General features: G+C 41.4%; 1 protein-coding gene across 10 annotated transcripts in view; it reads right to left on the bottom strand.

The window, feature by feature from the left end:
- Positions 1 to 19,011, bottom strand: part of LOC131227138 (rhomboid-like protein 19) — a 77,789-nt gene that overhangs the window by 15,764 nt on the left and 43,014 nt on the right. For all 10 annotated transcript variants that reach the window (XR_009162076.1, XR_009162077.1, XM_058222860.1 and 7 more), the window contains 4 exons: positions 1,740 to 1,906; positions 1,548 to 1,653; positions 727 to 929; positions 483 to 620 (listed from right to left, as the gene is read on the bottom strand). Coding sequence is in view for 8 of the 10 variants with exons in the window: in XM_058222860.1 (XP_058078843.1) it covers positions 483 to 620; positions 727 to 929; positions 1,548 to 1,653; positions 1,740 to 1,906 (614 nt within the window). In the remaining 2 variants the exon portion in view is untranslated. The remainder of the gene's footprint in view (positions 1 to 482; positions 621 to 726; positions 930 to 1,547; positions 1,654 to 1,739; positions 1,907 to 19,011) is intronic.

Raw genomic sequence — 19,011 nt, 5'->3', positions numbered from 1 at the left:
GGCAGTATACAACTGCAAAAAAACTCAAGAACCACATGGCATATATGCATGTTTAGATTGGGTGATACCTTAGCTATGGAAAGGAAAAGGAGAATTACCATGTTGTCCTAAGCTGTCATAAAGATGATATCAGCTCAATGGAAAGAAAATACCTTTCACTTGTTTGTTTTGCACCAAGAATTTGCATGGGAAATCTACCAAACAAAGGAGAAGTCTAACAATGACAACAATTTGTCATTTAAAACGTCACATCAAAGGGTCTTAGAAAGGAAAAGGTTTTAGTCACCTTTGAGGAATAATTAGGAAAAGGAAATTGATTTCCACCTTTTTTGTATGTGTGTCACAAAGGGAAGAAACTGTCACATCAAAGGAAACCGATTTCCTTTGCATAGCCGACCAAGGTTTTTACCAAATCAAAACACACCCTAAAGAAATGCATGAATCAAATTAAAGGTATGATGTCAAGATACTAAGAGATGTACCTCCTCCTGGATGCCTCAATAGGGTCCGAACCAGGCAATGGAGTAGCTCCCAAAGTATTACCCCTGGCTTCATTGAAATTTTCAGATCTGCTGCAAAGCATCCGATCAAATATAGATGCAATGGGATCGATAATTGGCCTGCAAATCCCAATGGCAAGAAGCTTCCTCAAGAACAAAGATAGGGATGATAATGTTATTGATTTCCTCAAATGAAAGAAATGGATGAAGAGGGTATGCATATTACCGCAAAAATTCAGGGAAGAAGGTCGAGAAGGCAAACTCATCACTTGGGTCACCCTTGAGGTTTGTTTCAGGTTTCCTTTGGAGATAACGCAGGTAAATCCAACTCATGTAGGTGCCAAATATTAAAGTTGGAAGGTAAGATGCCGATTCTGCTCTAAAGAAGCTTATAGCTATTGATACCAACACAACAAGGGATGGAATCCACTGCCAAAGATCCGAAAGGAACAAAGAAGATTGTGTCAGCCAAATTCTTGTGAGATGCAAGTATATTTAAAATCAAAGCAAAAGAAAAAGAGAAATGCTCCAGTGCTCCCAGAGCACTAACTTATAGTGCTCCTAGTTGCATTGATTTACTTGGACAGTCCAATAGATTGACCTGAACTTTCCATCAAGTCCAGAAAACATTTTGTGGGCTACCATGCAAAAATTGCGCCGATCATATGGTCCAGTCCAACATTGATCTGGCTTTTTCTATAGCATCCTTTTTCCAATCCATGGATGAGATGGTTATGATTGCCTAACAAACATGATTCTTTAGAATCATAAGCAATTCATGATGGGACCTAACAAATAGATGATCAAATTGTTTGTGTAAATGGTCTTGACAGTCCATATTAAAGGCCATTGATCAAATGGTCAATAGTTTTCAGATCAGGGTGATGTTTAGATGTCAGCCCATGAAAAGTGTAAAGTGTGCTGGACCTAGCGAACAGCATGGATCAATGGACTGGACTGTCAAGTGTCCCAATGCAACTAGGAGCACTGTAACTTATAGTGCTCTGAGAGCACTGGGAGTTGGATAAAACATTGCCTCTATCGCACCTTCACTTTAATCTTCAATACACCCAACTCCTGATCGGGTATAATTTGCTTAATGCCAACTAGGAACCCCAAAAGGATCCCATGGAAGCCAGAAAGAGGTGTATAACTGCCAAAACAGAAGCAAAATTAACAACACTGGAAGTTAATAATCCTTCTTAGAGATGGTATGGATGTTAGGATAGGAATACTTACAGGAAGCTTTCCTGCCTTGTTATGTAGTACAATGTTATAGCGGTGATGAAGATGCAAACCGAAGTTAAAAAATTAACCACGAAGATAAACTTCAAGAACTCCCTGGGACCCCATATTGGCTCTAGCAACTTCCCAACGAAAAGAAGACCAACAATGCTAACAATGACCTGTAAAACAGGTTCACCATCAAAACTTGCTACTTGGAAGACCATGGCAGTTATCACAATTGTATGTGGTCAATATAATCAATAGAGCCATTGTACGTCAGTCAAGACTTGTAACAATTATATCTATGTGGCAAACCCAAAACTTAATGGTTGTGAACAAGGAGGGCTACGGCTGATAAATAGCACATTCAATATTATAAGAAAATAATTGCATATACATAGAAACACAAACAAACAATGTCTAAAATCTCTCCCTCCTTCCGACAAACAAACAATGTCCTTCACAATGTTCGAAATATCGGTATCGCGCAGTGTATCGCAACCTTGGGATACAGATATGTATCGGTTATCGCACAGGATATATCGTTTGTATCGCGTAATTTATTGCACTTTTTGAGAAACATGGGGAAACATTGGGGACATGGTTGAATTTTTCAATGAAACTTCAGGGATTATTAAAAAAATACCTTAATACACACTTTTAAATCATAAAATCTCAAAAAAGAAGTGCATAGGTTTCTTTTGTATAGGGTCCTAAGCTATGCGTTGTCTAATTGAACCAAGGCAACTATATTCAAATATGATGCATAACATTTATAAATGTATCAAGACATGTATGAAAACAGAACCAACGCATTCAATAGAAAAAGATAGAGATTTTTCCCACTGTATATCTCACCTTTTACGCACCGGCTTTTCAATACTACCCAAACTTTACTTTCCAGTGGTAGGGTATTCTCGTATGAAGAGGAGAGAAGATTTGAGAAAATAGGTTTTTGGTGGTATAGTATTCTCATATTAAAGGGAGAGAAGATTTGAGAAAATGGGTTTTGGTGGTAGGGTATTCTCGTATCGAGGGGAGAGGATTTCAAAAAATGGGTTTGTATTGCAGGGGTATTCTCGTCCAATAAAAAGATATTGGTTTAGTTATGGAAAGTAAAGTTTGGGTGGTTCTGAAAAGTCGGTGGGTAAAAGGTGAGATTTACAGTGGGAAAAATCTCAAAAGATATAAAAAGAAATTATTGTTTTAATAATTTTTTTAGGTGGACCATAATATAGGAAACAATGGTAATCAACCATTACAAACTTTTCATGGGCCACAAAAGCTTTGGATCAAGCTGATATTTGTGAGGTCTCTTTCATAGGTCTTTGTGATCTTACCAACAGGTTGGATGGCAAATAAAAATTCCGGTGGACCCCATGAAGTTTTAATGGTGGGGATTCAATCACTACTGTTAACAGTGTTGTGGTCCACCTAAGAACTGGACCTGCTTCATTTTTGGGATCATGCCCGAAAATGAGCTTTAAAAATGGATAGATGGGTGGATGTAAGGCACATGCATTGCAATGGGCCCCATAGTTAGGGATCCACCAAAACAAGGACGCCAATTGCCTGGATTTCCTAGCGAGGTAGCTACAGACAATGCTTTGTGCGCCCCACCATGATGTGCGTGTTCTATCCACGCCATCCATCCATTTTTCCAGACTATTTTATGGCATGAGCCTAAAAATGAGGCAGATCCAAATCTCATATGGACCACACCATAGGAAAGAGTGGTGATTGAACACTCACCATTAAAAACTTCTTAGGGCCACGAAAGTTTTAGATTAAGTTGATATTTGTGTTTTCTGTTCATCTAGGTGTCTATGACCTAATCAACATGTTGGATGACAAATAAACATCATAGTCAGTCCTGGGAAGTTTTTAATGGTGGACATTCAATCACCACTGTCTTCTTGTGATGTGGTCCACTTGAGATTTGGATCTCCCTCGTTTTTGACCTCATGCTCTATACTAATATGGAAAAATAGATGGACAGCTTGGATAAAACACATATATCATGCGAGGCCCACATAGCACTACGCAATTAGCGTCCCCAAAACAGGGGCGCGAATTAGGAGTTACCCGGGTAACAACTTAGTGGGTGTTACCCCTACCATAGGGCCCACCTTGATGATGTGTTGTATATCAACGTTGTCCATCCATTTTTCCAGCCCATTTTAGGATGGGATAACAAAAATTATGCATATCCAAATCTCAGACGGACCACACCACAAGAAACAGTAGTGATTGAGTGCCTCCCCATTAAAAAATCCAAAGGGCCCATTGTAAGGTTTTTGTAATGTTTATTTGCAATCCAACCTGTTGATAATGTCAAGAAGATCTGGATGAATGGAAAATAGAAATATCATATTAATCCAAAACTTTTATGGCCCAGAAAGGTTTCAACGGTAGGAATTTCTTTCCCCAGTTTTCCCTCTCGTATAGCTCACTTGACTCTTAGATTTGTCTTAGTTTTGGCCGCATGTCCTAAAATGATCATGAAAAACGGATGGATGAGGCGGATTCATCACAAAAATCATAGTGGGGCCCGCATAGGTTTGGTATGGTCCATTAAAGGACGGGGTTCCAAAAATTATGCAGATCCAAATCATTGTTTCTAGTGGTATGGTCCATCTGAGATTTGGATCTTCTTTGAGTTTGGTATCACATCCTAAAATAAGATGGAAAAACATATGGATGGCATGGATATATAAAAAATACATCAAGATGGGCCCCACACAGTTAGGGTAACACCCACTAAGCTGTTCCCAAGGTAAAAACTAATCCACTCTCAGTCCGCACTGCACAACGAGCGAGCGATGTAAGTGGGACCCTGACTATGGGCCCCACCATGATGTAGGTGTTGTATCCACACCATCCATCCATTTGGAGAGATCATGGAGAGATCATTTTGGGGCATCGACCAAAGAATGAGGCCGATTCAAAGCTCAAGTGGACCCCACCACATGAAACAACAGGTACAGTGACACCCACCGTTGAAACTTTAAACATTCCTAGGGCCCATCATAATGTTTATTTGTGATCCAGCCTGTTCATAAGTCCAGGGAGATATGGACTAAGAGAAAACACAAATATCAGTGTGATCGAAAACTTCTATGGCACTCAAGAAGTTTTCCTATGGTAAGCGTTCAATCCCCACTGTTTTATGTCACGTGGTCCACTTGAGCATTGGATTTGCCTCATTCTTTGTCTCATGACCTAAATGAATATGTACAAATGTATGGACGGAATGGATATAAAATATATACATCGTGGGACCCACTGCAAGGGATTCACTATCCTAAATACACCAAAGACGCACTAAATCCACTCCTTAGATAAGGAGAGAGTTGACGAAACCCTCCCGACTCGTATTCTTCTCCGCAAGCTCTGGAAGGTGCTGCGATTTTGAATCGGTTTGAAAGCCCCAAAAATCTTGCTCGAATTCCATAAATTTTCCAAATCCCTACCAAAATCCCCAAAACCTTGGCAAGAATCTGGTTTTTTTAGAGAATTTCTCTACGAAAGGAAAAAACAAGGGGGGGGGGGGGTGATCTAGCGTGCTCGGCGTTTGGCCCACCAAATCCGGTCGCAACTACCTGATATAGATCTGTAGGTAAGAGAGATCTATATATCTCGAATCTGTTGGGTAGTAGAGAGGATTTTGCCTCATACCGCTGAAAACAATGCCTCCTTTCGAATATTGGAGGTAGCTGGCTACATAAAGATTCCGCAGTAGGTGGCTAGGATATCGTTGATATTAACAAATATCGGCGATATTGTGTATAAAATCATTAGAAAATTTACGATACATTGCGATATACCTGTGATATCTACGATATCGTGCAATATATCGCACGATACAACGTATTCCCTTTTTTTCATTTCTGAGCAAATTCCACAGAGTATCGTATCGTTGGCCAACCATAACGATAATATCAGCCGATGGTATTGATATCTCCCTCCCCTCAATCAAAGATAATGAGAATTTAAATTAAAAGCTAAAGAAGGGCAATGCAATCCCCAATACATAGAGAGTGACCAACAGACCAGCCTTGGCCAGCTCAACAGCTATGGAGTTGGCTTCCCTGCCAATGTGGGAAAACAATAAAACCTTTGTTTGCAGAATCCTTCTGACTAAATGCAGCTCCCGCTTCAGATAGTGCTTTGGACTCTCGCTCTTGCACCTACTTCCCACCTATTTAACTTATTTACATTTTGAAACAGACGCTTCCCCATTTCCACACCTGAATGTTTTGCCACGTCGCTTTACACTTCATGCAACTATAGTTTAACCTAAAGCCAAGATAACTTGATTCGTTAAAGATACATCCTAAAGCCTGCAGAAGAGGCCCCGCATTCTGATCCCATTTAATAACATTAGCTGAATCCCCTTCTACGATAACCTGCCTAATGCACAACTGGTTGCGAATCCTAAGAGCTTCCACACACACCCAACTAAAAAACAAAAGTAAAACAAATAAATAAAAATAGAAAATCCTAATTACCTGAAGGACTCAGATTCCAGAAAGAAGCCCCATTGAAATTAAGCTTCCATGCACCTTCCAACTTTGCAACCATCTGTCTAAAGACTTTTTGGCTGGTTTACCCATCACCACAGATCCATCACCACAGACTTTCAACCCCTGCAAAGATCTGATGCTGATATGCCTCTAAAGACCTGTGGTTCAGGGCCTAAATAGTGATGCTATTTTTCATCTTTTCAAACAGTTCCTGCACCGGATTGGTTTCTTCCTTTAAACTTCTCTTGTTTCCATTCCAATTTTCCCCACATAATGCAAATGAGAGCAACTACCAAAGAATCTTCCCTCTTGTTTGGAATGGCATTTGCCAAACTTTCAAATATCTCCCCAGGTTTTCCCTGATCAGCCAAGCTACTCCAAATATATCAAAAAAGTCACACCCGTGTATAGGCAGCCGGGCACTGGATGAAAAGGCAGATTCTTCATCCTGCTTGCACATAACACATCCATTAGAGGGGCTAAATCCCTACTTTTAAGATGGTTCGGAATGAGAATTTTGCCTTTGACAGCTATCCAAGACAAGCTTCCACTCTGGGAGGGATGTTGTTTTCCCAAAAAAAAAAATAATAATAATAATAATAATAATAACAATAAATAAAAGAAGAAGAAGAAGAAGAAGAAGAAGAAGAAGAAGAAAAGGGGGGTGATTTTGACTCTCTGAACTGATTCAGATACAGGTATCATCTGACTCAGTTTTTCTGTTTGAATGGGGAAGAGTTGACTGTCTACCACTTGGAGCTACAGACTGAAACACAATCTAAAATGCACATAAGCTCCAGAAACTGCAATGCCTCATTATCCCATAGATTCCTCCGGAAAGTGATGCTCCAAACCAAATTTCCCTCAATGTGTTCATAGTATTCCATCACAGTCACATTTCTGGTAGACACCACCCTGTATAATTGTGGAAAAGCGACACCCAGTGGTACATTAGCTGATCCATTCATCTTCCTAAAAACACACTGCCCCCCTGTTGACTTTGAAGCTGGTTCCCGTTTGTGATGTATGACCCCAGAGTTTCAATGCATACCCCATACTGCTGATGTTTTTCCACAAGTTCAATCCCAATGCCACACTTTGTTACACCTGGAATCCCATTGGAGGATCCTATCTTTTCAAGAATGACTCTTCTACACAAGGTTGACTTTTCTGCTTCAAGTCTCCACTACTGTTTACGCAGAAAGCTCCAGTACCTTTCTCTTATACAACCCAAGCTTAGGCCTCCTTTGGTCTTCAACTTCTGAACTTCCAACTGACTGGGTGGAATTTCTGCTTCTAAACCCCTTCGCACAAGAAATCCCACTGAATTTTCTTAAATTTCCTTGCCACTAACACTGGAATCTTAAACAGGTACACAATACACTGGCAGATATGATTCACCTTTAAGCTTGCTCTGCTTCAAAACAAGAATACCCTTGAGATTCAGGACCTGATCTGAGGAAGAATCCTGCATAACCAAAGTATCATCAGCAAATTGCAACAGAGATATGGAAAAGGATGATACACTGATGTGAAACCCATTGAGAATACCACACTCCTCTGCCTTGAGGAACATCTTGCTAAGGGCTTCCACAATGAATAAAGAGAAACAAGGATAGAGGATCCCCTTGCTTAAATCCCCTTGAACTAGAAAAGAATCCGACCAAAGAACCATTTAAAAGAACCAATAATGATGCCGATGACACACATTCATTAATTCAGCCACATCATTCTTGAGATCCAAAGGCTCATCATGCATATCAGGAAGTCCACCCAACATGATCATATGCTGATTCCATGTCAACTTTGCAACCTCCTGCCAACACCATCTTCCTCAAATGAATGCATTCATTGGACAAGAGAATCCCATTGGATTTTCCCTTCTTTAATAAAAGAACCTTGGAATAGGGAGATTAGTTTTGGTATCTTACGCTTCATGTGGCAAGTGAGCACTTCGGCGACGATTTTATGGATACTTCCAATGAGGCTAATTGGCCTAAAACCTGTTGACTTCCCGAATTCTTAAGGGAAAGGCAGATGAAGGAGATACTCTCTCCCCGTCAGTGTTAAATGTTTATATGATATCAGCCAATATTGTTGATATCAAATGGCACCAATGGTCCAATACAAAACATTTGGTTTATCGCAACAAATCCCATGTATCAATGACAATATTGCCAGGGTCCCCTTGATAAACTTATGTTGTATTTTGTATTGAGCAAGTACCACGCACATGTTGGTTCTCCATTCCCATTGTGTATGAGGAGCGGGTGAATATCATTCCTAATATCTGCCTATCGTGTACGAGGAGCACGGAACCAGTCGATCACCTCTTTGTGCACTGTCCATTCATGCAGGAAGTGGGGAAGGACGTCCTAAGGTCCTTAAATTTGTCCTGGTCAATGCCAGCTTCTATTGGAGACCTCTTTATGGCCTGGCACAGTGTGGACCTAGGGAAGCAATCTATGGTAACTTGAAGGCTGTCTGTTGGCTATTCTTTGGACATTATGGGGAGAGAGGAATGAGAGTTGCTTTTGAAATGAAAGCAGCATGTTTTTTTTTTTTGTTTCCTGAAAGGTGAGTACACACATTCTAATGCAGGACATGAAAATTAAATATGATATACAAGATTTCAGGCTTTAGATCAAACTAATTCAAAAACATGCACATAAGATTTCCACATCCCACACGGAAGTTCAAACATTCAAATAAGGGGAATCTGTGCGGGTCTAGGCCTACACATGCTAGGGCTGAATCAATAAAAATTATTAACCAAACGATATTCAAAGGAAAGTGAAAATCATCCACACATGCACAACAATCAGTCCCTAATCCAAGGGATTCACCAATTTCAATTTAGAAAACCCTAGGATTAGAAAATTGGCAAATAAATTGGAAGTATTGAAATCTAGGGTTAGGGTTAGGGAAATCAGGTGAGAGAGGAGTGAAAGAGAGGAGAGAGAGAACTCATGGCCAGCCCACGCGTGTGGACAGCAGGTTGGGTTTGACGCACATGTGCTAATGGTTGGCTGCACGTGCGTGGGGCCCACGAACCCAAAAAAGGCTTTCTTGGGTCTGGTTGGTCAGGGTTGGGCCACACACCCTCCGCCAAAGTTTTAACCGTCTAGCAGGGCCAGATTCTGGTAAGGTATCCCAAATCGATTACGCTTCGGCCGTAATGGCCCGATATGTAACAGTAACGGCATCAACCGTTACGCAATTCGGCCCCGAAATGGGGCACCTCTGTTTTTTGGGTTCATAACGGCCGTTAGAGTACCGTAACAAACGTTACAGTTTATAACCCTAAAGAAAAATGGAAAAAAAAAAAAAAAAAAAGCATACTTTTTTTTTCTCTTTTCTTCTTCTTCTTATCATGGGGCTGCGGCGTTGCTGCGGCTGCAGCAGTTGCTGCCCTTCTTCTTCTTCTTCTTCTTCTTCTTCTTCTTCTTCTCTCTCTCTCTCTCGATTCAGACCCCTCTCTTATTTCCCTCTTTTCTTTTCATTTCCCTCTTCTTTTCTTTTTCCAGAAAAAACGAACGGAATGGCGTGGCTGTGAAGTTTTCTTCTTTTTTTTTTTTTATAATCTACAGTGCACGCTGCATAGTGCACACTCACTATTTTATTATGTGGGGTGGGGCCCACCTTGATTTATGTATGGTAAATCCATTCCATTCATAATTTTTCAAGTTTATTTTAAAGCATGATCCTTGAAATGAAGGGATCAAAATCTCAATTGGACCACGCAGTTGGGATTGAATGCCCACCGTTAAAATCTTCTTAACGCCCATTTTGTGATCCACCTAAGATTTGGATCAGCCTCATTTTTTGGTCCATGCCCTGAAATAAGCGGGCAAAAAGGATGGACCACATGGGTATACAACAAATGCATTGAGGTGGGCCCCACTTTTAAAGGCATGCTCACTAGTGGTCCACTGAAGATTTAAATATACCTGAATTTTTGGACCATGCCTTAAAATGAGTTGGCAAAATGGATTGACAGCATGGATATACAAATATATCGAGGTGGCCCGCCTGGCCCACTAGTGGTCCTTCTAGATCTAGATTTACCTATTTTTTTTCCAATACCTTCAAAATTTCTTAGGGTCCACTGTAATGTTTATTTTCCATCTAACCTATTAATAGGGTGACACTGACATGGATGAAGGGAAAACACACATGTCAGCTTGATCTAAAACTTTTGTAGCCCCCAATAAATTTTTAATGGTGGACGTTTAATTATTGTTGTTTTTATGATACGGTCCACCTGAGCTTTGGATCTGCCTCATTTTTGGGCCTATGCCCTAAAATTATTTGGCAAAATGGATGGACGGTGTGGATATAACACATTCATCACGGGTGGGGCCCAAAAAACTTTGACACTCGTGGGCTACACTTCACGATCCGAGTCCCACCTAATTCGGGCCCTTAAAAAATTGTACACACATATGTATTAACTTAAAATTTACCAATTAAATTATGGACTGTAATTGTTAACTCACAATGCCAAAATCAAATTGTTTGAATAGTTTTAATTGTTAATTTGTGGACTCTTATTTTTTAAAATAGGGCCTTCTGATTTTTTTCATGATTCACTATCCAATAAATGTCCACCAATTCATAAGTGGGATAATGCCAATAAATTACATAAATTTGATGTTGATTTGGGGCATGGATTGGTCCTCCAAGTCAACCCCAAATTGGCAACGCCATCTACCGGAATTTAATTTCATTTTTTTAAAGAACTATTGGGAGAAATGATATCAAATTGTTAAGTATATAAATTAGATATTTAGAAAATTAAATATATGAATTTTGTAGTCAAATTCAGGTTATCTGGTTCATAAATTCATCAGACAGTCCGATACAAGTTCTCACCAAAGAGTGGACCGTTACACCACTATAAACATGTTCCAATTTATAAATGAATGCATATTTGGAATGCTTAGAATATTCCGGATTTAATCCATATTTTTTTGGCAAAAAAAAAAAAAAAATTGCACCGTTACGGGCCGTTACGCCCCCGTATCGCCGTTACACCCTCGTATCTGTATCGGTATTGGAGGGCACCGTTACGCCAACTGATACCGATACGGGATACCTTAGATTCTGGAATCCAGTTGAAGAGAGGAAAATTGATGCAATGAAGGACAAATTTGTAGCGCAGATGATTGCGGGAGATGAGAAGGGTGGATGGTAGAAGATGGGAGCGAATCAGGATAGATGTAGCTTCGCACCACAGTAGTTAGCCCTTCGAAGAAGGGAGGGCTTCGCACCCAATTAGGTTTTCATAACACGGAAAGGAGCAGGAAAATGCAACAATTTTTATTAATCTACATTTAAAAAAAAAAAAAAAAAAACTACAAGGGGTGCTTATTTATAAGAAAACCCTATACCCCAAAACTCGCGCCATGTGCGCAACCTATTACTTGGCGATGAAGCAAACCAAAATAAAAACTAATCAAAGAAATCTAAAGTGTCTGTGATACTCTAAATAACATTAATAAGCAAAACCTAAAATATGAGATTAATCCGACTAGTGGGTCACGATCATGAGATCCAATGATGAGCTTTACTTGACTACCGGGCCCACTCCAACGAACCAAAACTCAGTCTTCTAGCTAAAAGGCCCTCCCTGGATGTCATCATCAATCAAGATCGACGATGGGGCCCTCCTTGCGTACGTACGTAAGGGGGTGGCGTGCGTGTGCGTGCACACGTAATGTCTCCATCAACTCTCCCTGGCTATAAAGATTTCGCTACTGGCAAAATAAAACTTCTGAACCGCTCCAGGATGTAAGGATCAAGTCTCTGAAGCTCCTCCTCATCGAGCCACGTATTGTCTGAAGCTGAACATGACTTCCACTTAACCAAGAACTTCTGAAACCCGCCGTCCGACGTTGATATTATCTGATGGTCCAGAATATCTTTTATGTCCTCTCTAGGTGTGGGAAGGTTAAGTATGGGAGGTAGAGGCTGAGAAAATGGGTCGGGAAGGGTAGGTGTAACGTCTCGGAAAAATCCGTACAAGGACCCGAGAACTACCTCAGGCAGAAATCACCCAGGACCAAAACCTTTAGAAATTAGGTTAATATTATTAAGTACTAAATTAGAGTACTTGTGAAATTAGCACTAATCACTTTAAATATGATCTGCAAGACCTAAAACGTGCAGTATCATTGACGCTACATTACCCTAAAATCTAGAATCCATCCCTAAACCCCGTTACTCTCGGGAGCATCTTGAAACTTCGTATCGGACCTGGACTGCACGTGGAAAATCCGATAACCGCAAAACTATACAGTTATGACCACATTACTGGACTTGACAACCCCCACGGAAATCAAGTCTTAATTGTGTCTAGAAATGCACAACTTGAACCCGGAGCGAAGTGTGTGAAAAACGTGAAAATATTTAGAAATAAAAATCTGAATTTAAGTAATCTGAGTCGTGTCGTTTGCGGGTCAAATATAAGGATTCAGACCGTCAGAATCTGACCCAAATACACTCTCGGATCAGGGAAAATGTCCCACACATGTCGATGTACTTGTGGCCCTGATCGAGTGACCGTGACCGTTGAATTGAAACTGGTCCGCCACGGTTGATCTGCAAACCCGATCGGAACGAAAACTCAACCTGACCTAGATCCATGGTCAGGGAGCTTAAGTCCAACCACGCGCAGAAAAGGGGCCACCGGAAGTGCTCCGTTGGACTAGAACAGTCCGTATTTGGATATGACCTAAGTATACCTTGGCCCTGGGGCCATTCCCATCAATCCTGGGCCTATATAAAGACCTTAAACCCTCTCTCTCTCATCTCATACGAATTTGAGAAACCCTAGGAGAGAGAGAAGAGAAAAGAGAAGGGAAAAGAGAGAAAGTGAGAGTGAGAGTTGGTGATTCGTCCTAGGATCCGATCCCGCTATTCCACGCACTCAACCGCCATTCCTGTATCGCTATACAGGCGATTCCGACTCCGTACTTGGGTAAGAAAACCTAACCCTAACTTGTCTTAGGGTTTCCGACTAGCATAATAGATGAATTAGCTAACCTATTCCCTGTTATAAGTTATTATGGTGCCGTAGACAAGACTTAACTTTTAAAATTGAGTTCGCTACAAGTCTACCGGCGAAAGGTGCGGACTATAAATGTTTAGGTTATGGTTTTCAAGGCTTTCAATGCCAGTTGATGATTTATGACTGACTTGAATTGTCATCACATGCTTAGACACGTTGTTCTCGCACTTTACACATATATATGAACTATGTTAAATATAATGTATTCTTGTGTTTGTTGAAATGTTTGTATGAGTATGGATTCTGGATATGCTTTTGCCATGATTAACTGTTGTAGACATATGGTTGAGGTATACGTGACAATTCCTTAGTGAAAGGATTTGCCCTAATACGTGCTGTCACCAACATACGTCATGTATGTTGGAATATGTAGTCTAAGCGTTTGTAGAAATATCTGAATGAACAAGTGTGTAATAATCCGTACTTTATATAGGCGTTGAGAAGAGATTCTCAACTACCTTAACGATGTATATGATTTCCTCCATGTAACTTATATTCTTTGTCGGTTTTACTTAGACACTGCATGTGTAAATTCATGTTTAAGTTGAAATCCATCAAATGCTCACATGCTTGTATGATTGGAATTGTTGATCCGTTACTGTTCTGATTAGCTTGTATGATTATCTGTTATAATTGAGTGTGTTTGGGACTACAGAATAGTCCAGGCAATCGGTACCATGCATTAAATAGGTAGCTGAAGTTGATTTCGCCACATAGGACGTGATCGATGAATCCGAGCCGTACTTGGGATGTTGGCAGTGGTTAGGCCACACGGAGTGCTTACGCACTTCATGTCGATTAACTCAACGTGCGCTCGTACTAGTCGAGCTCGTTAAGTAAACTGATTGACCCGATGTATGTTCACCATGTATGGACGCTACTGCTTGAATCTAAAGTACCAAACTCACCAGTGAAAACCCTTTGAACCTTGGTACCTCGATCAGCTAAGACTCATGAGCCGGGCATGGTGGTATGGGACACCGTGGTCGAGCTGTCGGCCTACGCTGGGGTGATGAGCCTCCCCGTAGTATCCAGTGAGCAACACAGTTTCGTGAGACGAATACGGTGGTATAGGACACTGTATTCGAGCTGTCAGCCTACACTGAGCCTACACTAATAAGGTGACGAGCCATTTGTAGTGACCTCGAGCATACGCTAAGACTGCGTAGAGGCGACGAGCCCTTACGTAGCAACAAGAGTACACTAGGCCTGCACTGATAAGGTGATGAGCCCTTTGCAGTGACCTAGAACTGCAATTACGAGAATTGCCAGGACCGACGACCCTAGAATGGATCATTGTTTGGGAATTGATATAAGGGAGGTACCTTAGCTTCTCAATCCTGCTGTATGAAAAGGACTAATAAGAACTTGGTAATCATATTCATGCACCACATTGCATGTGTCGTTTGGCGATGTGTAGAGAGCACGAAGAAGTGACTGACATGCGCGACCGTTAGATGAAGATCGCTAAGGGAGTGCAGGCGTCATTTATTCATACCATTCCTGCATTAATCAGAGTATCTAGGGATGTTCGATTGTATTGCTTTATCATTACTGCTTGACTGAATTGATAACATGTTAACCTTTGCTTTATTGTTCCACTGAGTTGATCACTCACTCCCACGTTACGGGACGGTGTCTTAAACACCAACCAAACCCTGTTGTAGGTTCAGATGATGGCGTAGCCTGCGAGGCGGAGCCGGACTTTGAGGACGATGAGGAGGCATTCTCATATATGCAGTATTCAGGCGGGTTCTCGTAGACCGTTCTGAATCGACGGGGCTTCAGGGTTATACTTGTAGTGGACTATTACATTTTTGACATTTTGTATTTTGAAACAATACATGTAATTATTGACCTGGCAATGCATACATACTTTGGGGACTTATACTGATTTGTAGAGTTATACATATTTGAGTTAGTCTTCCGCTTGCGTATTGCAATTGTCCCTGGATTATGTTTTGCTGATTTGGCTTAATCTTATTCATGTTTTATGCACTAATACAGACAACATTTAATCATCATTAAATATGTTGCATAAGTGATGCGTTGGAACTCGGGAGTTGGACTTTTACTCGACCCCCGATTTTCAGGGCGTTACAGTAGGTATGGGACATAGTAGCTGAGAAGATAAGTCAGGACGGGTAGGTATGGGAGGTAGAGGCTGGAAAAATGGGTCGGGATGGGTAGGTATGGGAGGTAGAGGCTGGGAAAAGGGGTCGAGAGAGGTAAGTATGGGACGTAGTAGCTGGGAAGATGGGTCAGGACTGATAGATATGGGAGGTAGAGGCTGGGAAAATGGGTCAGGACGGGTAGGTATGGGACGTAGAGGTTGGAGAGATGGGTCAGGAGGGGGGCCATGGATCAAGGGAAAGGTCTAGGGAATCAAGATGGTTAGGTGATACGCTGAACAATGTATCAGTGGTCCCCTGAAATGCAACTAGATCTTCCACATTGAATGTGGAACTAATTCCCATGGAAGGTGGAAGATCTACCACATACGTATTGAGGCCGTTTCGTTTTATAATTTTGATTGGTCCAATGTTACGCGCGTGTAATTTATGAACGGCTCCCTGAGGGTACCGCTCTGGCCTGATGCGAACTATCACAGAGTCTCTTACATTGAATTCCTTGAAATGTTTATGTTGGCCTACAGAAAGTATGTAATGTTCATTACTAGTCATGATCTTCTGCCTGATTTCTTGATGCCATGAATGAATGTGATGAGCAAAAGACTCTGCAGACTCTGACGGCCTAGGGGACTGACATAGGGACAAGAGCAATGGGTTTCCTACGTTTATAACCAGTAACGACTTCAAAAGGACTTGGACCTGTGGATTTATCGACAGAACTATTAAACGTAAACTTGGCTATAGGTAGTACGGTGTCCCGCGTTCTGGTGTGTTGTATCCCTCATAGGGGGAAACTCATCCTGTAGATCATCAGGAAATACATCACGAAACTCATCCACTACCGGAATAACATCAATGGGTAAGTCTACACTAGCTTCTAGTGCACTCTCTCTAGCCACAAGGTCGTACATGCTGTACCACTCAAAAAGGTGGTCCATGTCTACCAACCAATCTTGAAAAGCTTTAGTGTCCAAGTGGCCATCAAATGTGGGGGCGTCTACTCTAACTCTTTTGAGAAGTTGCGCATCAGGGTCATAGTGGTCATGATGTCCCTCACGGGGTGGGTGCACTGGTGCGCGCCCATAACCGATTCCTTGGCCACCTCCATTCCTTGGTCTATCCTCTAGACCAACTGCCTGAGATTGAGCATCTTCCCCAATGGTGTGGTTTGCCTTGGCGGAGGTCTCTAGTTGGGTAATGCACAAATCAAGTTGTTCAAAGTGTTGGTCCATACATTGTTTCAAGCGCCTACCCAAAGACTCAAACTACTGGGTCAGCATGTTCATTGACTCGCAATTGCTCCATGTTTAGTGTAGGGTGCAAGCCAAAACCACGACCCATATATATAGCTGGGCATCGGACCGAGTCAGATCAGATTGGGTCCAACTCGACTCGGTCCGGATTCTACAACGCCCAACCCGAACTCAATTCAATCCGGGACCAAGTCCGGGTCATCTAACTTGGACCGATCCAAACCCCTGCTAGCCTAAACCGATCCGAGTCCGACTCGGTCAGGAAAACCGAGTCGGATCGGATTGGGCAAGGTTTGGATTGGGCAATGCAATATGAAACCAAGAAAAAGAAAAGTAGAGTTATATTCCACATTCTGCAAAGAAAGGCCCCAAGATTGGTAGTGAGATTTCTGGTGTATGGTCCACCAATGCTAGGTAAGCAACACACAACAAGTCCAAATAACTGAACTAAGGGCCCGATTTGTACAAACTAAAAGCCTCGAGCATATCCTCGGGTCGAGGATCATACAATTTCTCCAATGTGTAAGGGTGAATGTTCAATGATAGAATTATTCCAGCAAATCCTTCATGTTTGCTACATACTATAAATGGAGTTTTTTTTTTTAAGAGTCGAGATGATCGCAAATCAATGAAATGCAAACAGGAAATAGTCAGTCAAATGAATACATAACAATATTTAGAGTCAATAAAAATCAAAATAGGCTTCTGATAAAGATCACAAATCAATGAGGTGAACAAGCACAAACAGTATAAAAACGAAAGAATCCAACGGAAACAAAATTCAAGCAGGGATTCTATGCATCATTTGGGTAGGGGGTCCCACAAAATCCTCTGTGTAGCAGGATCAAAAGCACTAAAGGAGCGGGTTTCCTCAACTTCAATTGAAATTTTTAAAAGTTGCAAGGAAAAAATCTGAATCAAAGGAAAGCTCTGCTAACATGAGAGGGCCGGGCTAGCCGACGATTCAGGGTGTGGTCCATCTGAGTATCAGATCAGCCCAATTTTTAGATTCACAAACCCGACTAACCCCTAAAGCTCAATTGGGCAGTGGCCATGGATGGCCGACGATCCAGGGTGGCCGGACCACAAGCAGGCAGCGACCATGGCTGACCGACGAGCCACTCTCCTAACATAAATAAATAAATAAATAGTGGCCAAGTGGGTCCTCCTACCTGATAAACGAGTCTGAATGGCCGGATTAAGATCGGGAGTGGCCGGCGTTCGGGTAGAGACGAGAGGGTTTTGGGGGATTTAGGGTTCGGCGTGTTCGGGCACGGCCGTGCGGGTAGATAGGGACGAGTAGGGTTAAAACTTTAAAAAGGGTAAAATGATATATATATATATATATATATATATATATATATATCGGTGAGGGGTAAAATAGTAAATTATTAGTTAATACATCCGGTCTGGTCCGAATTGAAGCGGATCGGATCCAATTGGATCGGATTTTGGATCGGTCCGATCCGAATTGACATTGACCCGAACCCGATCCGATTAACAGTCAGATCTGCCTGATCCTGCGAACTTGACCAATCCAAGCCGTCTGATCGGATTTGTTCGGATCGGGTCGAATCCACCAGATCGGGTCCAACATGCCCAACTCTACCCGTACGTGTGGGCATACAACTACTAACTCAATCTAAGGACCTTCTACTACGACTATATGCACTTAGATAGGACTAAATGCTCCTATAGGACTCTATATGGAGAAAACGACACAATACTACTCAATTTCCAGCAACCTATCTGTCCAAAAAATCTGTCAATAGAAAATCCAGCAAAGAGATGCGGATTTTCTGATAGCAGAAATTTCAGCAGCCTATATCAGAAATTATGGACCTCTAAACAACTCTATATGAAGTTACTTAATGATAATGGACACAAATAAATTAAACCCTAAGCATGCAATGCATTCTCCTACAAGAACCCTAGGCTCTGGAACCAAATTTGATGCAGGACATGAAAATTAAATATGATATGCAAGATTTCAGGCTTTAGATAAAATTAATTCAAAAACATGCACATAAGATTTCCACATCCCACACGAAAGTTCAAACATTCAAACAAGGGGAATCTATGCGAGTCCAGGCCTACACATGCTAGGGCTGAATCAATAAAAATTATTAACCAAATGATATTCAAAGGAAAGTGAAAATCATCCACACATGCACATCAATCAGTCCCTAATCCAAGGGATTCACCAATTTCAATTCAGAAAACCCTAGGATTAGAAAAGGGGCAAATAAACTGTAAGTATTGCAATCTAGGGTTAGGGTTAGGAAAATCAGGTGAGAGAGT

This window comes from Magnolia sinica, chromosome 15 (genome assembly GCF_029962835.1).
Source record: "Magnolia sinica isolate HGM2019 chromosome 15, MsV1, whole genome shotgun sequence".
NCBI classification, from domain to species: domain Eukaryota; kingdom Viridiplantae; phylum Streptophyta; class Magnoliopsida; order Magnoliales; family Magnoliaceae; genus Magnolia; species Magnolia sinica.
This window is presented reverse-complemented; position numbering and strand designations above follow the sequence as displayed.